Source organism: Saimiri boliviensis, chromosome 1, assembly GCF_048565385.1.
Source record: "Saimiri boliviensis isolate mSaiBol1 chromosome 1, mSaiBol1.pri, whole genome shotgun sequence".
NCBI classification, from domain to species: domain Eukaryota; kingdom Metazoa; phylum Chordata; class Mammalia; order Primates; family Cebidae; genus Saimiri; species Saimiri boliviensis.
In genome coordinates, this window is record NC_133449.1 from 261,789,115 (window position 1) to 261,803,882 (window position 14,768).

Sequence of the window (14,768 nt, forward strand, 5' to 3'; positions counted from 1 at the left end):
GGGCGACCCCTCTCAGGGCGCTCCTCAGCCCGAGCAGTCTCATTTTCCCATTTTCCCGCGCTCCTGCGCTGCGATCACTCAGGCCTGCTGCTAGAGGCAATACTACAAATCCCAGAAGGTCATGCGGTGGGAGCGGCCGCGGTGACTTCTGGGATTTGTGGTCCCGGACGGGGGATTGGCGGAGGAGAAAGACTGAGAGTCGTCTTTCCTTTGCCCGATTCCGTGGACTGCTCGGACGCCCCGCGGTGGGCCAAACCCGTTTCTTAGGAAACCAGGCATCCAGGGCAGGCAGGTAGGAAGTTGGGCGTGATAATTTCCGCTTCCAGTGGGTAGGGGTGTAAACACCGGGCCTTGGGAGACATTATCAGGTAACTGGGGCTGCCCGGTCGGCGGTGGAAGCTGAGGAAGTGGAGGAAAACGAGGCGAGTGGGTGCCGAGGTTAGGGGAGAAAGGACCTTCGGAAATAGGAGTTGAAACCCCACAGGATCCGGCAGAGCCTGGACACTAGGGTTGGTCTCCAGGGACAAGCAAGTCCTGGGGGTCGGGCCCGCAGTGGCACCTTCGCGGGGCGGCGCGGCCGCGACCTTCCCTGCGCGGTGGGAGGGGCGGGACGGAGCCGGCCGCGCCTCGCTGGAGGGCTGACTGCGGCCCCGGGCGGGCTTGGCACGCGCAGGTGACGTCGGCGGTAGCCTTTCTGAGCATTTTTATTATTGTTGACCAATGACGGGAAAGTCGCTAGTGCTGGGTTTTCTCTTGCGGTGGCGTTTTTGGGTAGATCGTTTCTTTGATTCCTCACCTCCGAATACCTCCTTTCACCCAAAAGGATGCTGTTGTGATTTTCTCCTGACCTTGTTCATGTAGTGGTTTTTCCCTTTGGGTGCTGCATCTTCAGACACAGTCAAGACCGGCCCTCTCTGGCGGCTGGGTAAAATAAAATGTCAAGCCACCAACAGTTGTTGAGCGCCTGCTGTAGGGATCATCGTACCAGCACAGGAATTTAGAATACAGCGTCATTGTTTGGAATTGTTCTGCCATTCAAGAAATAGAATCCTGTATAAAAGGTTGAATCTGTCTGGTTTCATGAATTTAACATAAAACCGATGTGATTGTGGTTTACCCACATGGTTTCTTATTCTGGTGAAAAAATGTTAAATCTAGGATGTTGACACCTCCTGCTTCTAACTAGACGCAGGAAAGCCTTCTTCATTAAAAACAAAACAAACAAACAAACAAAAAACCTCCTTCATAAGAAGTTTTAATTTCATGTTCAGATAGTCATAGAGGAACAATAAACTCGGACGACTTAAAATATCTGAATCAACAGAGGGTTAAATTTTCCCTTGCAAAAAGTGTTTTGTATATGTTCTAGGATTCACACACCTTTTTAAGCCTAGCTAGGTTTTATTTTTCAACGCTTCAGGTCCCCAGGAAGCCCCAAGTGTCCCTTCTCTGATGCCATGGGATCCTTTGTTTACTCTTTTAGCACTTACTGTGTCTTGAAATTGACTGTACTCTTGTGGTTCCCAGACACTTTTGAAAAAGTAAAACGTTGCTAATGGCCTTGATAACAGATTCATGCTTTTACACCCTAGTGGGCCCTTGATACTACTGTTTGGTATTTCTATTTATCTCTTGTTGGTTTTTCTTATCTCCGCATTGACTAATTTAGATCTTTCCCATTTTTCTGAAGAACTCAGATCTGTTATTTTCCTTTTACTTTGAGCAGATGACTAGCCCCTGTTTCCTGGAGAAATGGGAAGCTTGGGACATGAAATTCCTCATTTTTCTTTCCCTCCGTCCCTGAACTTGCCTGTATGTTTCACTCAATATTAACTCTTTTCTTTTTGTCTGAGAGGAATATATTTTTGTCCCCCTCTTTCAGGTTAAACTTGTTGAATTTCTAGTGCCATCAGGGCTTCCACACCCTCATAACCTCATTCTGTCCTGTCCTCTGCAGCCTCTGATCTCTAGAAGATCTCAAGGGTTCTGTGGAAGAGAATGGCTCAAACACCTGAGGCAACAGTGTGTGTGGTTTTTTCACATATGGTTGAGAACCACCATCTTGGGCCTTAACCTATACTTGTTCCCAACATTTTTAACAGTAGTTTGGGTTGAAAGATGGGGAGGGTAATCGGAGTCTGAAAGACTTACTAATTTTTAAAAATGTGTGGGTCTGTTTCTCACTTTCTCCTTTCCTCCCCACCCTATCACAGCCCCTCATATAATATACAGATCTGATCAATTTTTTTTTTTTTGCCTTTTTTCCCTTGATCAATGATTTTATTATAATTTGCCTCCAGTAAATACACTGGGTTTCCTTTCCTATTAGTAGGGTCCTCACAGTGCCTGGGGCCTCAGATTATGAATAAAGAAATAAAGTTTCATTTGGAATCTTGAAGCCAGCAAACGTAGTCATCATTCTTGTTACTATTAGGGATAATTATAAATACAAAACTTTTATCTTGTCTTAAACTGGTATCTTGTGAGTCCTTCCTGATGATCTGTATCCTCTCAGGTTGTCTTCACTGTGTGCCTTCTAACTTCTGTTCCATAGTATCTACACTTCTGTTTTCAGCCGTCTTCCCCTATGATACTTATAGTCATCTCCAAACATGGGAAACTTGTTCTCCTCTATTATGATTGTCCTGGGGAGAGAGTTTGCATTGCCTTTATTCCCAAGCATAGTTTATAATCCATTACTCCTCCAGGTTTACAAAAAAAATCTCAGTTCCTGTGGAAAGCATGTGGTTCACCTAGTATCAGCCTACATATTTCTTGATTGCTGTGACTTATTGGCACTTTCTCATATTCATTAAGAACTCAGACATGGCCGGGCGCGGTGGCTCAAGCCTGTAATCCCAGCACTTTGGGAGGCCGAGGCGGGTGGATCACGAGGTCAAGAGATCGAGACCATCCTGGTCAACAAGGTGAAACCCCGTCTCTACTAAAAATACAAAAAATTAGCTGGGCATGGTGGTGCGTGCCTGTAATCCCAGCTACTCAGGAGGCTGAGGCAGGAGAATTGCCTGAACCCAGGAGGCGGAGGTTGCGGTGAGCCGAGATCACGCCATTGCACTCCAGCCTGGGTAACAAGAGCGAAACTCCGCCTCAAAAAAAAAAAAAAAAAAAAAAAAAAAGAACTCAGACATATGACTCACAATTTTCTTACCTCTCCAAATTCTGCCATTATCATGGGTCTTTCATGTGAATGACTTCACAGCCACCCTCACTTTTTTTCTCACCTTCCTTCTGGTTATTACAGTAATAATTTTATTGTGCTTCACTTTATTGCGCTTCATAGATACTGGGTTTTTGCACATTGCAAGTGCACGGTAACCCTGTGTCAAGTAAGTCTTTCAGTGCCATTTGTCCAGTAGCAGGTATATATTTAGTGTCTCTGTGCTACACTTTGGTAATTCTTGAAATAATTCAGGAGGATGGTGGGAAAAAAAAAATGAAATATTTCAAACTTTTTTATTATTACTACATCTGTTGTGGTGATCTGTAATCGATGATTTTTGGTGTTAACAATTATAATCATTTTGGGGTGCCATGAACCATGCCCATATGAGATGGTGAACGTAATAAATTTGTATTTTGAGTGCTGTACCACCAACTGGCTAATCCGTCTCTCTTCTTCTCCTTGGGTTTCCCCATTTCCTGAGGCGCAACAATATTGAAATTAGGCCAGTTAATGCTACAGTGCCCTCTAAGGAAGAGTTATACATCTCTCATTTTAAATCAAAAGCTAGAAATGATTTTTGTTTGTTTGTTTGTTTTTTTAGATGGAGTCTCACTCTGTTTCCAGGCTGGAGTGCAGTGATTTCAGCTCACTGCAACCTCCACCTCCTGGGTTCAAGTGATTCTCCTGCCTCAGCCTCCTGAGTAGCTAGGATTACAGATGTGCGCCACCATGCCCAGCTAATTTTTGTAGTTTTAGTAGAGACGGAGTTTCACCATGTTGGCCAGGATGGTCTCAATCTCTTGACCTTGCGATCTGCCCGCCTCAGCCTCCCAAAGTGCTGGGATTACAGGCATGAGCCACTATGTCTGGCCTAGAAATGATTTTAGAAAGACATGTTGAAAGGCAATATAGGCTGAAAGCTAGGCCTCTTCCACCAGTTAGCCAACTGGTGAATAAAAAGGAAAAGTTCTTCGATGAAATTGAAAGTGCTACTTCAGTAAACACATAAATGTTAAGAAAGCAAAACAGCTTTATGGCCGATATGGAGAAGCTTTGAGCGGTTTAGATAGAGCAAACCAGCCACAACATACCCTTAAGCAGGAGCTTAATTTAGAGCAAGGCTCTAACTCTCTTCAGTTCTGTGAATGCTGAGAGAGGTGAAGAAGCTGCCAAAGCAAAGTTCGAAACTATTAGAGGTTCATTTATGAGGTTTAAGAAGCCATTTTGATAACATAAAAGTGCAAAGTAAAGCAACAAATGCTGTTGTTATCCAGAAAAGATCTCACTAAGATAATTGATGAAGTTGGCTATACTAAACAAGATTTTTAGTGTAGATGAAACAGCTTTCTATTGGAATAAGATACTCTCTGGGACTTTCATGGCTGCAGAGAAGTCAATGCCTGGCTTTAAAGCATCAAAAGACAGGGTGACTCCTTTGTGAGGGCTAATGTAACTGGAACTTTAAATTGAAGTCAGTGTCTATTTACCGTTCTTAAAATTCTATTGTCCTTGAGAATTATGCTAAATGTACTTTGCTTGTGTCTATAAATGGAACAGCAAAGCCTGGATGATGGCAGACCTGTTTACAGCATGTTTTACTGAATATTTTAAGCCCACTGTTGAGACATGCTCATGAAGAAAAGATTCCTTTCATAATATTAGTGCATCAAAGAGTTCTGATGGAGATGTAAAAGGAGATTTATGTTGTTTTCATGCTTGTTAACACAGTGTCTATTCTGCAGCCCATGGCTCAAGGAGTAATTTTGACTTTCAAGTCTTACCATTTTAAGAAATACATTTTGTAAGGCTATGGCTGGCATAGATAGTGATTCTTTTGATTCATTTGGGCAAAGTCAATTGAAAACTTTCTGGAAAGGATTCTAATTCTAGATAACTGTTAAGAATATTTGTGATTCATGGGAGGTGGTCAAAATATCAACATTAACAGGAATTTGGAAGAAGTTGATTCCAGCCTTCATAGATAACTTTGAGGGGTTCAAGACTTCCGTGGAGGAAATAACTGCAGATGTGGTGGAAATAGCAAGAGAGCTCAAATTAGAAGTGGAGCCTGAAGATGTGACTGAGTTCCTGCAATCTCATGATAAAATTTAAAATGATGAAGACTTATTCTTAGGGATGAGCAAAGAAAGTGTTTTTTTGTGATGCAATCTGCTCCTGGTGAAGATGCTGTTAACATTGTTGAAATGACAGCAAAGGATTTAGAGTACATTACATAAACTTAGTTGATAAAGCAGTGGCAGGGTTTGACAGTATCAACTCCAATTTTGAAAGAAGTTCTACTGTGGGTAAAATGCTACTTTGTGAAAGGAAGAGTCAGTTGATGCAGCAAACTTCACTAGTTCATTGTTGTCTTTTTATTTTATTTAATTTTATTTATTTATTTATTTTTGTTTTCTTTTTTGTCTTTTTATTTTTTTGAGACAGAGTCTTACCCTGTCTCCCAGGGTGCCAGGGTGGAGTCCATTACGTGACCATGGCTCACTGCAGCTTCAGCCTCCTGGGCTCAGGTGATCTTCCTGCCTCAGTCTCCTGAGTAGGTGGGATTACATACAGATGTGTACCATCATGCCTGACTAGTTTTTTTAAAAAAAATTTTTGTAGAGATGACGTTTTGCTGATCTTGAACTCCTGGGTTCAAGCTCTCCACCTGCCTCCACCTCCCAAAGTGCTAGGATTACAGCTGTGAGCCAACATGCCTAGACATTGTTGTCTTGTTTTAAGAAATTGTCACAGCCACCCTAGCCTTCAATAACCACCACCCTGATCAGTCAGCAGCCATCAACATTGAGGAAAAACTCTCCATCAGTAAAAAAATTAGGACTTACTGAGGGTTCAGATGATCATTGGCGTTTCTTAGCAATAAAATATATACATATTTTTTTAATGGAACGCTTCACAAATTTGCATGTCATCCTTGCGCAGGGGCCATGCTAATCTTCTCTATATTGTTCCAATTTTAGTATATGTGCTGCCGAAGTGAGCACAGCAATAAAATATTTTTAAATTAAGGCATGTAAATTTTTTGTTTGTTTGTTTGTTTTTGAGAATGGAGTGCAGTAGCATGATCTTTGCTCACTGCAACTTCTGCCTCCTGGATTCAAGCGATTCTTCTGCCTCAGCCTCCTGAGTAGTGGGATTACAGATGCACAACACCACGTCCAGCTAAATTGTGTATTTTTAGTAGAGAAATACTAAAATGAGTTTCATTGTGTTGGTCAGGCTAGTTTCGAACTCCTGACCTTGTGATCTGCCCACCTCGGCCTCCCAAAGTTCTGGGACTACAGGCATGAGCCACCACACCTGGCAAGGCATGTACATTTTTATTTTTATTTATTTTTTTTGAGACGGAGTTTCGCTCTTGTTACCCAGGCTGCAGTGCAATGGCGTGGTCTCGGCTCACCGCAACCTCAGCCTCCTGGGTTCAGGCAATTCTCCTGCCTCAGCCTCCTGAGTAGCTGGGATTACAGACACGCGCCACCATGCCCAGCTAATTTTTTGTATTTTTAGTAGAGACGTGGCTTCACCATGTTGACCAGGATGGTCTCGATCTCTTGACCTCGTGATCCACCCGCCTCGGCCTCCCAAAGTGCTGGGATTACAGGCTTGAGCCGCTGCGCCCGGCCCTGGAAGTAACGAAGACTTTGATACCTGCTCGAAGTTATTCACCATTTCATTTCTCTTCCTTCCATACTCCCACAGTGCCCATTCTTTGGTAGTTTCGTAAAGCCCGCTGGTTCATTTCTTTTCTTTTTTGGTTCATTGCTTTGTTCTCTATTTCTCTAGTTGATCATTTGATCAAAATCTCCTTTTTATACAATTTATATACAATTTCTGGTGTTTCTCAGTATCTTCAAGACCATCTATACAACTAGTAAATTTTTGGATCCCTCAGTTAATCTCTTCTCTAAATAAATATTTGTTGAATTATTTCAGGATTTCCTTTAACTTTGTTTGATCAGTTATCCTCTTTTTATTTCTTACATTTGTATATCATTACAGATTTACAGAGTAGTTCAACATCCATTATTTTTAAATTTACCCAACAACAATTTTGTGAGTTAAGTCATTTACCAAGTTTGAATCTTTTAAAACCTTTTTATTATGGAAAAATTTAACACATATGAAAGGAAAGAGAAAAGTACGATGAACACTATGTACTCATCACTCAACTTCATTAGTTATCAATTAAAAGCAATCTAACTTCACCTGTATTTTCCCTTCCACTGCACTCCCAACCACCGATTACTTTGAAACAATTCCTAGATGTCAGATAATTTCGTATGAAATATTTCAGTTTGCATTCCTAAAAGCTAATGGTTCTTTTTATAAAGATAACTACAATACCATTATTACACCAAAGAAATAATAGCAGTAATTGGCTGGGAGCAATGGCTCAAGCCTGTAATCCCAGCAATTTGGGAGGCTGACGTTGGCAGATCACCTGAGGTCAGGAGTTTGAGACCAGCCTGGCTAACAAAGTGAAACCCCTTTTCTACTAAAATACAAAAAATTAGCCAGGCGTGGTGGCGTGTGCCTGTAATCCCAGCTACTTGGAAGAATCGCTTGAACCCAGGAGGTAGAGGTTGCAGTGAGCCGAGGTTGTACCATTGTACTCCAGCCAGGGAAATAAGAGTGAAACTCCATCTCTTTTTTTCTTTTATTTACTAGCTTGCTTTTGAAACTCCATCTCAAAAATAAAAAAAAAATTTAAAAAGCAGTAATTTTTTAATATCAAATATCAAATCAGTGTTCTCATTCCTCCTATTTCTTTTTTTTTTTTTTTTTTTTTTTTTTTTGAGACGGAGTTTCGCTCTTGTTACCCAGGCTGGAGTGCAATGGCGCGATCTTGGCTCACCGCAACCTCCGCCTCCTGGGTTCAGGCAATTCTCCTGCCTCAGCCTCCTGAGTAGCTGGGATTACAGGCACGCGCTACCATGCCCAGCTAATTTTTTGTATTTTTAGTAGAGACGGGGTTTCACCATGTTGACCAGGATGGTCTCGATCTCTCGACCTCGTGATCCACCCGCCTCGGCCTCCCAAAGTGCTGGGATTACAGGCGTGAGCCACTGCGCCTGGCTACCATTCTTCCTATTTCATAAATGTTTCCTTCTGGCCAGGTGGGTGGCTCACTCCTGTAATCCCAGTGTTTTGGGAGGCCAAGGCGGGCGGATCATCTGAGGTCAGGAGTTCAAGATCAGCCTGGCTAACATGGTGAAACCCCGTCTCCACTAAAAATACAGAAATTAGCCAGGCGTGGTGGTGTGCGACTGTAATCCCAGCTACTTGGGAGGCTGAGGCAGGAAAATCACTCGAACCCGGGAGGTGGAGGTTGCAGTGAGCTGAGATCGTGCCATTGCACTCTAGCTTGGGCAACAAGAGTGAAACTTTGTCTCAAAAAACAAAAAACAACAAAAACAAAAAACCCAGGTTTTCTTCTCATTGGCTTTTTTGAATCAGGAGTGAAATAAGTTTCACACATTACGTTGGTATTTTTTTTTTTTTTTTGAGACAGAATCTGGCTCTGTTGCCAGGCTGGAGTGCAGTGGCGCTATCCCAGCTCACTGCAACTTCCGTTTTCTGGTTTCAAGCAATTCTGCCTCAGCCTCCCAAGTAGCTGGGACTGCAGGCACGCACCGTCAGGCCTGGCTAATTTTTTTTGTATTTTTAGTAGCGACGGGGTTTCACCCTGTTGGCTAGGATGGTCCTCGGCCTCTTGACCTCGTGATCCTCCCGCCTTGGCCTCCCAAAGTGGTGGGATTACAGGCGTGAGCCACTGCACCCGGCCGGTTAGTATTAGTGTCTCTTAATCTAGGGGTTACCTCCCTTTCTCTTCTTTTTCTCCTGGCAGTTTATTTTTTGAAGAAACCAGCTTTATTTTTATTTAGTTTTTGTTTTTTGCTATGTGCATCTCAGATGTGTTACTCAGCGTGCTTTACTTTATCCCATATTTCCTATAAAATGGTTGAGGCCTGATCTGATTCAGAGTTGAGTTTTGTAGGAGTACTTACTTCATGGGTGGCATGCCAATTCCATCGGGAGATGTGTAATGTTCATTTTTCTGTCTTAATGTTAGTGGGCATTTATTATTGCATAAAGCCACTAATTAGAAAAATGGTGATAGTCTAATCCAATTATTTCTTCTTTACTTATTGAGTGGAGTACTTCTAAAAGAGACTGAGTTTGAATTTTAAAGCTGTTTCTTTGTAATTTTCCAGAATGGCTTCCTTTGGGTGGAAGAGGAAAATTGGCGAGAAGGTCTCAAAGGTCACTTCCCAGCAGTTTGAAGCTGAAGCTGCTGATGAGAAGGATGTAGTCGACAACGATGAAGGGAATTGGCTTCATGCCATTAAACGTAGGAAAGAAATTCTTGAAGGCTGCGCTGAGAAAAGTAAACAGCTGAAGGACGAAGGAGCCAGTTTGGCTGAAAATAAAAGGTATGCATTTACAGTTTTTTAAAATGGAGAACAGCTTGCATTTTCTAGCTCACTGTCAGTAATGGGATGAAGATTCCAAATTTGATAAATTCATGTTTTAAAAATATATTAAAGGTGCTAAATCAGTCTAAGAAATAAACTGTTTCAAAGTCACCTGAGAAATGAAATTCTGTAAAATAGTTTTCAGGATGCAATGAAAATTTGTAAAATAGTTTTCAGGATGCTAATTATGTCTGCTTTGCCATCATTTTTGTTGTGCCTAAAGTGATTGGTCAGTAAAAGGTGGTCTTACCTACCACTTTCTGCATATGACATTCTGTACCAGGCAAATTAGGCATTTCCTGAATAGCTTTGAGGGCACATACTTAAAAAAAATAGGTATTTAGTTATTCTTTGCCATTTACTTCTTATATACTTCAGTAAATATGACTTGGTTTACAGGAATTTGATAATAACTTCGTTTATTTTTAGCCCTTCCTTACCTAAGTTGTCTTACTCTTCCTATATGCACCTATTTCTTTTCTCTTTTTTCCTTTTCTCTTTTTCTTACTTTTTAATTCCTTTTCTCTGTTTTCTGCTTAGATTTTTAAGAGGGGCCAAAAATAATTTTTCAGTAGTCAGTGGGGAAAAGACAAATTTTTTAGTAGATTCTGTTGAGAAAACTGAATTACTACATAGAGGAAAACAAAACTGGATCTATATCTAATACCATGAACAAAGCTGGACCCTAGAGGGTTTAAAAACGTGTGAAAGGTAAAACTATGTAGTTAATAGAAGAAAAATATAGAATTGTATATCTTTGTAATTTTTCGTGGAAAAGGCCTTTTTTTTTTATTTAGAAAAAATTTCAAATCTATTAAAGAACAGTACAACTGGCTGGGTACAGTAGCTCATGCTAGTAATTCCAGAACTTTGGGAGGCCAAGGTGGGAGGATTGCTTGACCCCAGGAGTTTGAGGATGCAGTGAGCTAAGGTTGGGCCACTGTACTCCATCTGGGCAATAGAGTAAGACCCTATCAGATAGACAGACAGATAGATAGATAGATAGATAGATAGATAGTATGTATATCTAGTATGATTTCAGTTTCAGTTTTAAAAAACTCTGGATGGGTGTGGTAGCTTCTGTCTGTAATCCCTGTGCTTTGAGAGGCCAAGGCAGGAGGATTGCTTGAGCCCAGGGGTTTGAGGTCAAGGTGAGTTTTTTTATCTGAAATAAAAACCTGAACACTTATACTAGTCTGGGTCCTCCTAGAAACATATGCCAAGACTGGATTAACCATGCAAAGATTTCATTAGGAGAATCACTATATGAGAGAACATCGGGTGGGAACTGAGTGTGGGAGAGCTATGCTTGCTTGTCTAACCCCCAGTGGAGGGAAGTGGGAGGGGAGGTTGGATAGAAATGTCTTGGACTGTCATGTAATTTAAAGAAATTTGTACAATACCTTGAAAGGTCTTCAAGTCAGAGTTGTCCCTCATTGGAGTCCCATGCCCCTCAGGAATGAGCTGTTCTTATTTCTGCTACTTTCAGTTAATGTGGAGAAAAACCATGAGATATTTATGCTTGCTGAAAATGTGACCATGGATTTCAGAGTGTAGTGGCTGAGGTCAGCTGGAGGTCTATGCAAGATAGTGGAATGACATCATTAAAGTTTTGAAGGGAAGTAAAATTGCCAACATAGAATTCTTTGTGCCACAAAAATATCTTTCAGAAATGAAGGCAAAATGACTTTGTCAGACAAACAAAAGCTAAGATGACCCATTACCAGTAGGCCTGCACTTCAAGAAATATTAAAAGAAATTCTCTAAGTGGAAGGAAAATCATACCAGATAGAAATTTGTATTTAAGTAAATAATGAAAGGGTTCTAGAAGTAGTAAACTTAACATGTGAGTAAGTATGAAGACTGATATAAAAAAAATTTTTATTCTTCAAAAAGATAATTGACATTAAATAACATCAACATTTTGCAAAGTTATATAGCAGTAAAATATATAACAATTGTAATAGAAAGCATGAAGGGATAAATGGAATTATATTGCTATTAGGCTGTTATGTTGTATACAAATGGATTAGGGGAACCATTAAAAAATAATAAAAGGCTTGTAAGCCAATAATGCAGGTAAAATAAAACAATTGGAAACTGAATTCTTTTTTCAAAAAAGCACCATTTGTAGTATTATTACCAACTCTAAAACTATTTGGAAAAAAATTCAGCAAAACATGTATAAGAACTATATGTTGGGCCAGGCATGGTGGCTCACTCCTGTAATCCCAGCACCTTGGGAGGCCAAGGCAGGCAGAACATGAGGACAAGAGATTGAGATCAGCCTGACCAACATGGTGAAACCCTATCTCTACTAAAAATACAAAAACTAGCCAGGCATGGTGTTGTGCACCTGTAATCCCAGCTATTCAGGAGGCTGACTCAGGAGAATCACTTGAACCCAGGAGGTGGAGGTTGCAGTGATCTGAGATTGCGCCACTATACTCCAGCCTGGGTGACAGAGTGAGACTTTGCCTCAAAAAACAAAACAAAACAAAGAACTGTATGTTGAAAACTACAAAATGTTGCTGATATTTTAAAAGACCTAAATAAATCAGTAAATATACACTGTGTTTGTGTTAGTTTGTCTTGCACTGCTATAAACAAGTACTTGAGACAGGATAATTTATAAAGAAAAAAGGGTTGATTGGCTTACGGTTCTGTGGGCTGTATAGGAAGCATAATGCTGGCATCTGCTGAGCTTCTGGAGAGGTCTCAGGAAAGCTATAACCATGGCAGAAGGCAAAGCGGGGAGCTGGGCTTCACGTGGCTGGAGCAGGAGGAAGAGAGAGAGAGGGTGGTGGGTGTGCTATACATTTTTAAACAACCAGATCTTGCAAGAACTCACTGTCATGAGAACCATACCAAGAGGGAAATCTGCCCCTGTGATTCAATCACCTCCCATCAGGCCCCACCTTTAACATTAGGGGTTACAATTTGACATGAGATTTGGGTGGGGATACAGATCCAAACCATGGATCTGTATCAGTCTGAATCAATGCTCATATTTTGGAAGACTGTTGATACATCAGTTCTCCCAAAATTGATCTGTAAACTTAGTGCGATTCCAATTAAAATCCCAGCAAGCTTTCTTTTGAGATAATTGACAAGCTTATTCTAAAATTTATATGGAAAAGCAAAGACTCTGGACTAGCCAAAATAATTTTATGAAATCAAACATACTTAGGGAACTTAACATTACTTAATTTCACCCCTTACTGCATTTTATTGATCCATTTCATGGATCAATGAAAATAATATGTGATATAGAAATCACTCACATGAATGTGGTCAGTTGATACAAATGAAAACTTCTGTTTTTTAAAAGGTGTAATTGAGAACATGAGAAGTCAGGCCACAGACACGGAGAAAATATTTCCAGTGCATGTATCTGACATAGGACTTGTTTCCAGGATATAGAGGAACTCTTATAACTCAGTAGGAAGAAAACAAACTATTCATGTACAGAATGGGTAAAAAGTTGGACTGGATGCTTCACAAAAGAAAATATATGAATTGCCAAGAAGCATACAAAAAGCTGCTCAGCATTATTAGTCATCAAGAAATTTCAAATTAAAACCACAATGAGATACTATTACATAGCTACTAGAATGCTAACATTTTTGAAAAAATTGACCATATCAAGTATTGGCAAAGATGTGGAGCAAGTGAAACTTTTTACATTGCTCATGAAAATATAAAATTTACCTCCTTGGCAAACTGGCTGTTTCAAATAGTTACTTCATTTCATTTCATTTTTTATTTTTGAGATGCCCAGGCTGGGCTACAGAGGCATGATCTCTGTTCACTGCAACCTTAATCTTCTGGGTACCAGCAGTTCTCCTGTCTCAGCCCCCTGAGTAGTTGGAATTACAGGCACGTACCACCACACTCAGCTAATTTTTGAATTTCATTAGAGACAGGGTTTCATCACGTAGGCCAGCCTTGTCTCGAACTTCTGACCTCCAGTGATCTGCCTGCCTCGTCCTCCCAAAGTGCTGGGATTAAAGGAGTGAGCCACTGTGCCTGGCCTGTTTCACATAAAGTTAAAATATACACTTTCCTGTACAGTCTCAAAGTTTTATTCCTAGATACTAACTCAGAAGAAATGAAACATATCCACACAAAGACTGTTCCAACAATGTTTCTAGCAGCTTTATTTATCGTGTCCATGAACTGGGACAATGTAATGCCCATCAGCAGGTGAATAAATGAATACATTGCGGTATATCCATACAATAGTATTCTACTGAACAATAAAAAGAAATGATTGACATCTCGAAAACTTTATGCTAAGAGAAAGAAGTTAGGAAGAGTACGTACCATCTAATTCCAATTTTATAACTCTGTCTAAAGATAAATTAATCTATAGTGACAGAAAAAATCAATAGTTGTCTGGGGTCATCAGTTGGGGTAGGTTTCCTGAGAAAGGGGCACAGAGAACTTTTTAGATTGACAAAAATGTTCTTTATTTTGATGGTTGTGGTTATATTCATATGAGTGTATATATTTCTTAAAAGTCATCAAAAAGTATGCTTAAAGTGGGTATATTTTTTGGTATATAAAAAATTACATACCAGTAAATTTGATTAAAAAAATAAAGTTGAGTGCTTGTCAAATGTAAAATAATTCTATATTTGTTTCTTATATCTTTACGTTCATGGTGTATTTGTGTTTGAATTTGCTGTTATTTTGCAAGGTAATTGATAGAAAAGATAGTTTAGATTTCAGTAAAATTTCAAATCTGGATATTATGTATTTTGGGGTCTTGATTATTTTATCACCCTGTCAGTCTTCTCAGCCTTCTTTAGTAACTCTTGTGCACCACTTGTAGGATAGTAGCAGAAGTCAGCAGTCTTTTTTTTTTTTTTTATTTTGAGACAGAGTCTTGCTTCATTGCTCAGGCGGCTGGTGTGTAGTGGCACGATCTTGGCTCACTGCAATCTCTGCCTCTCAGGTTCAAGTGATTCTTGTGCCTCAGCCTCCCGAGTAGCTGGACTGCAGGTGTGCACCACGACACCCGGCTAATGTTTTGTTTTGTTTTGTTTTGTTTTGTTTTTTTTGAGACGGAGTTTCGCTCTTGT

At 40.3% G+C, this 14,768-nt stretch overlaps 1 protein-coding gene and 1 non-coding gene across 3 annotated transcripts in view; one reads left to right on the forward strand and one right to left on the reverse strand.

Annotated features, from left to right (window-relative positions):
- The first annotated feature begins 163 nt into the window (after window positions 1-163).
- Window positions 164-14,768, forward strand: part of TTC33 (tetratricopeptide repeat domain 33) — a 33,862-nt gene continuing 19,257 nt past the window's right edge. The window contains exons 1-2 of one of the 2 annotated variants that reach the window (XM_003925902.4): window positions 164-292; window positions 9,421-9,639. In XM_003925902.4, the coding sequence (XP_003925951.1) occupies window positions 9,422-9,639 (218 nt within the window). In that variant the 5' untranslated portion in view covers window positions 164-292; window position 9,421. Of the gene's footprint in view, window positions 293-348; window positions 369-9,420; window positions 9,640-14,768 lie in introns of those variants that run through there. The other variant, XM_074386376.1, reaches the window with a different exon arrangement.
- Window positions 6,083-6,189, reverse strand: LOC120365624 (U6 spliceosomal RNA). The gene has a single exon (XR_005580516.1). It is a non-coding gene; the product is annotated as a U6 spliceosomal RNA (small nuclear RNA).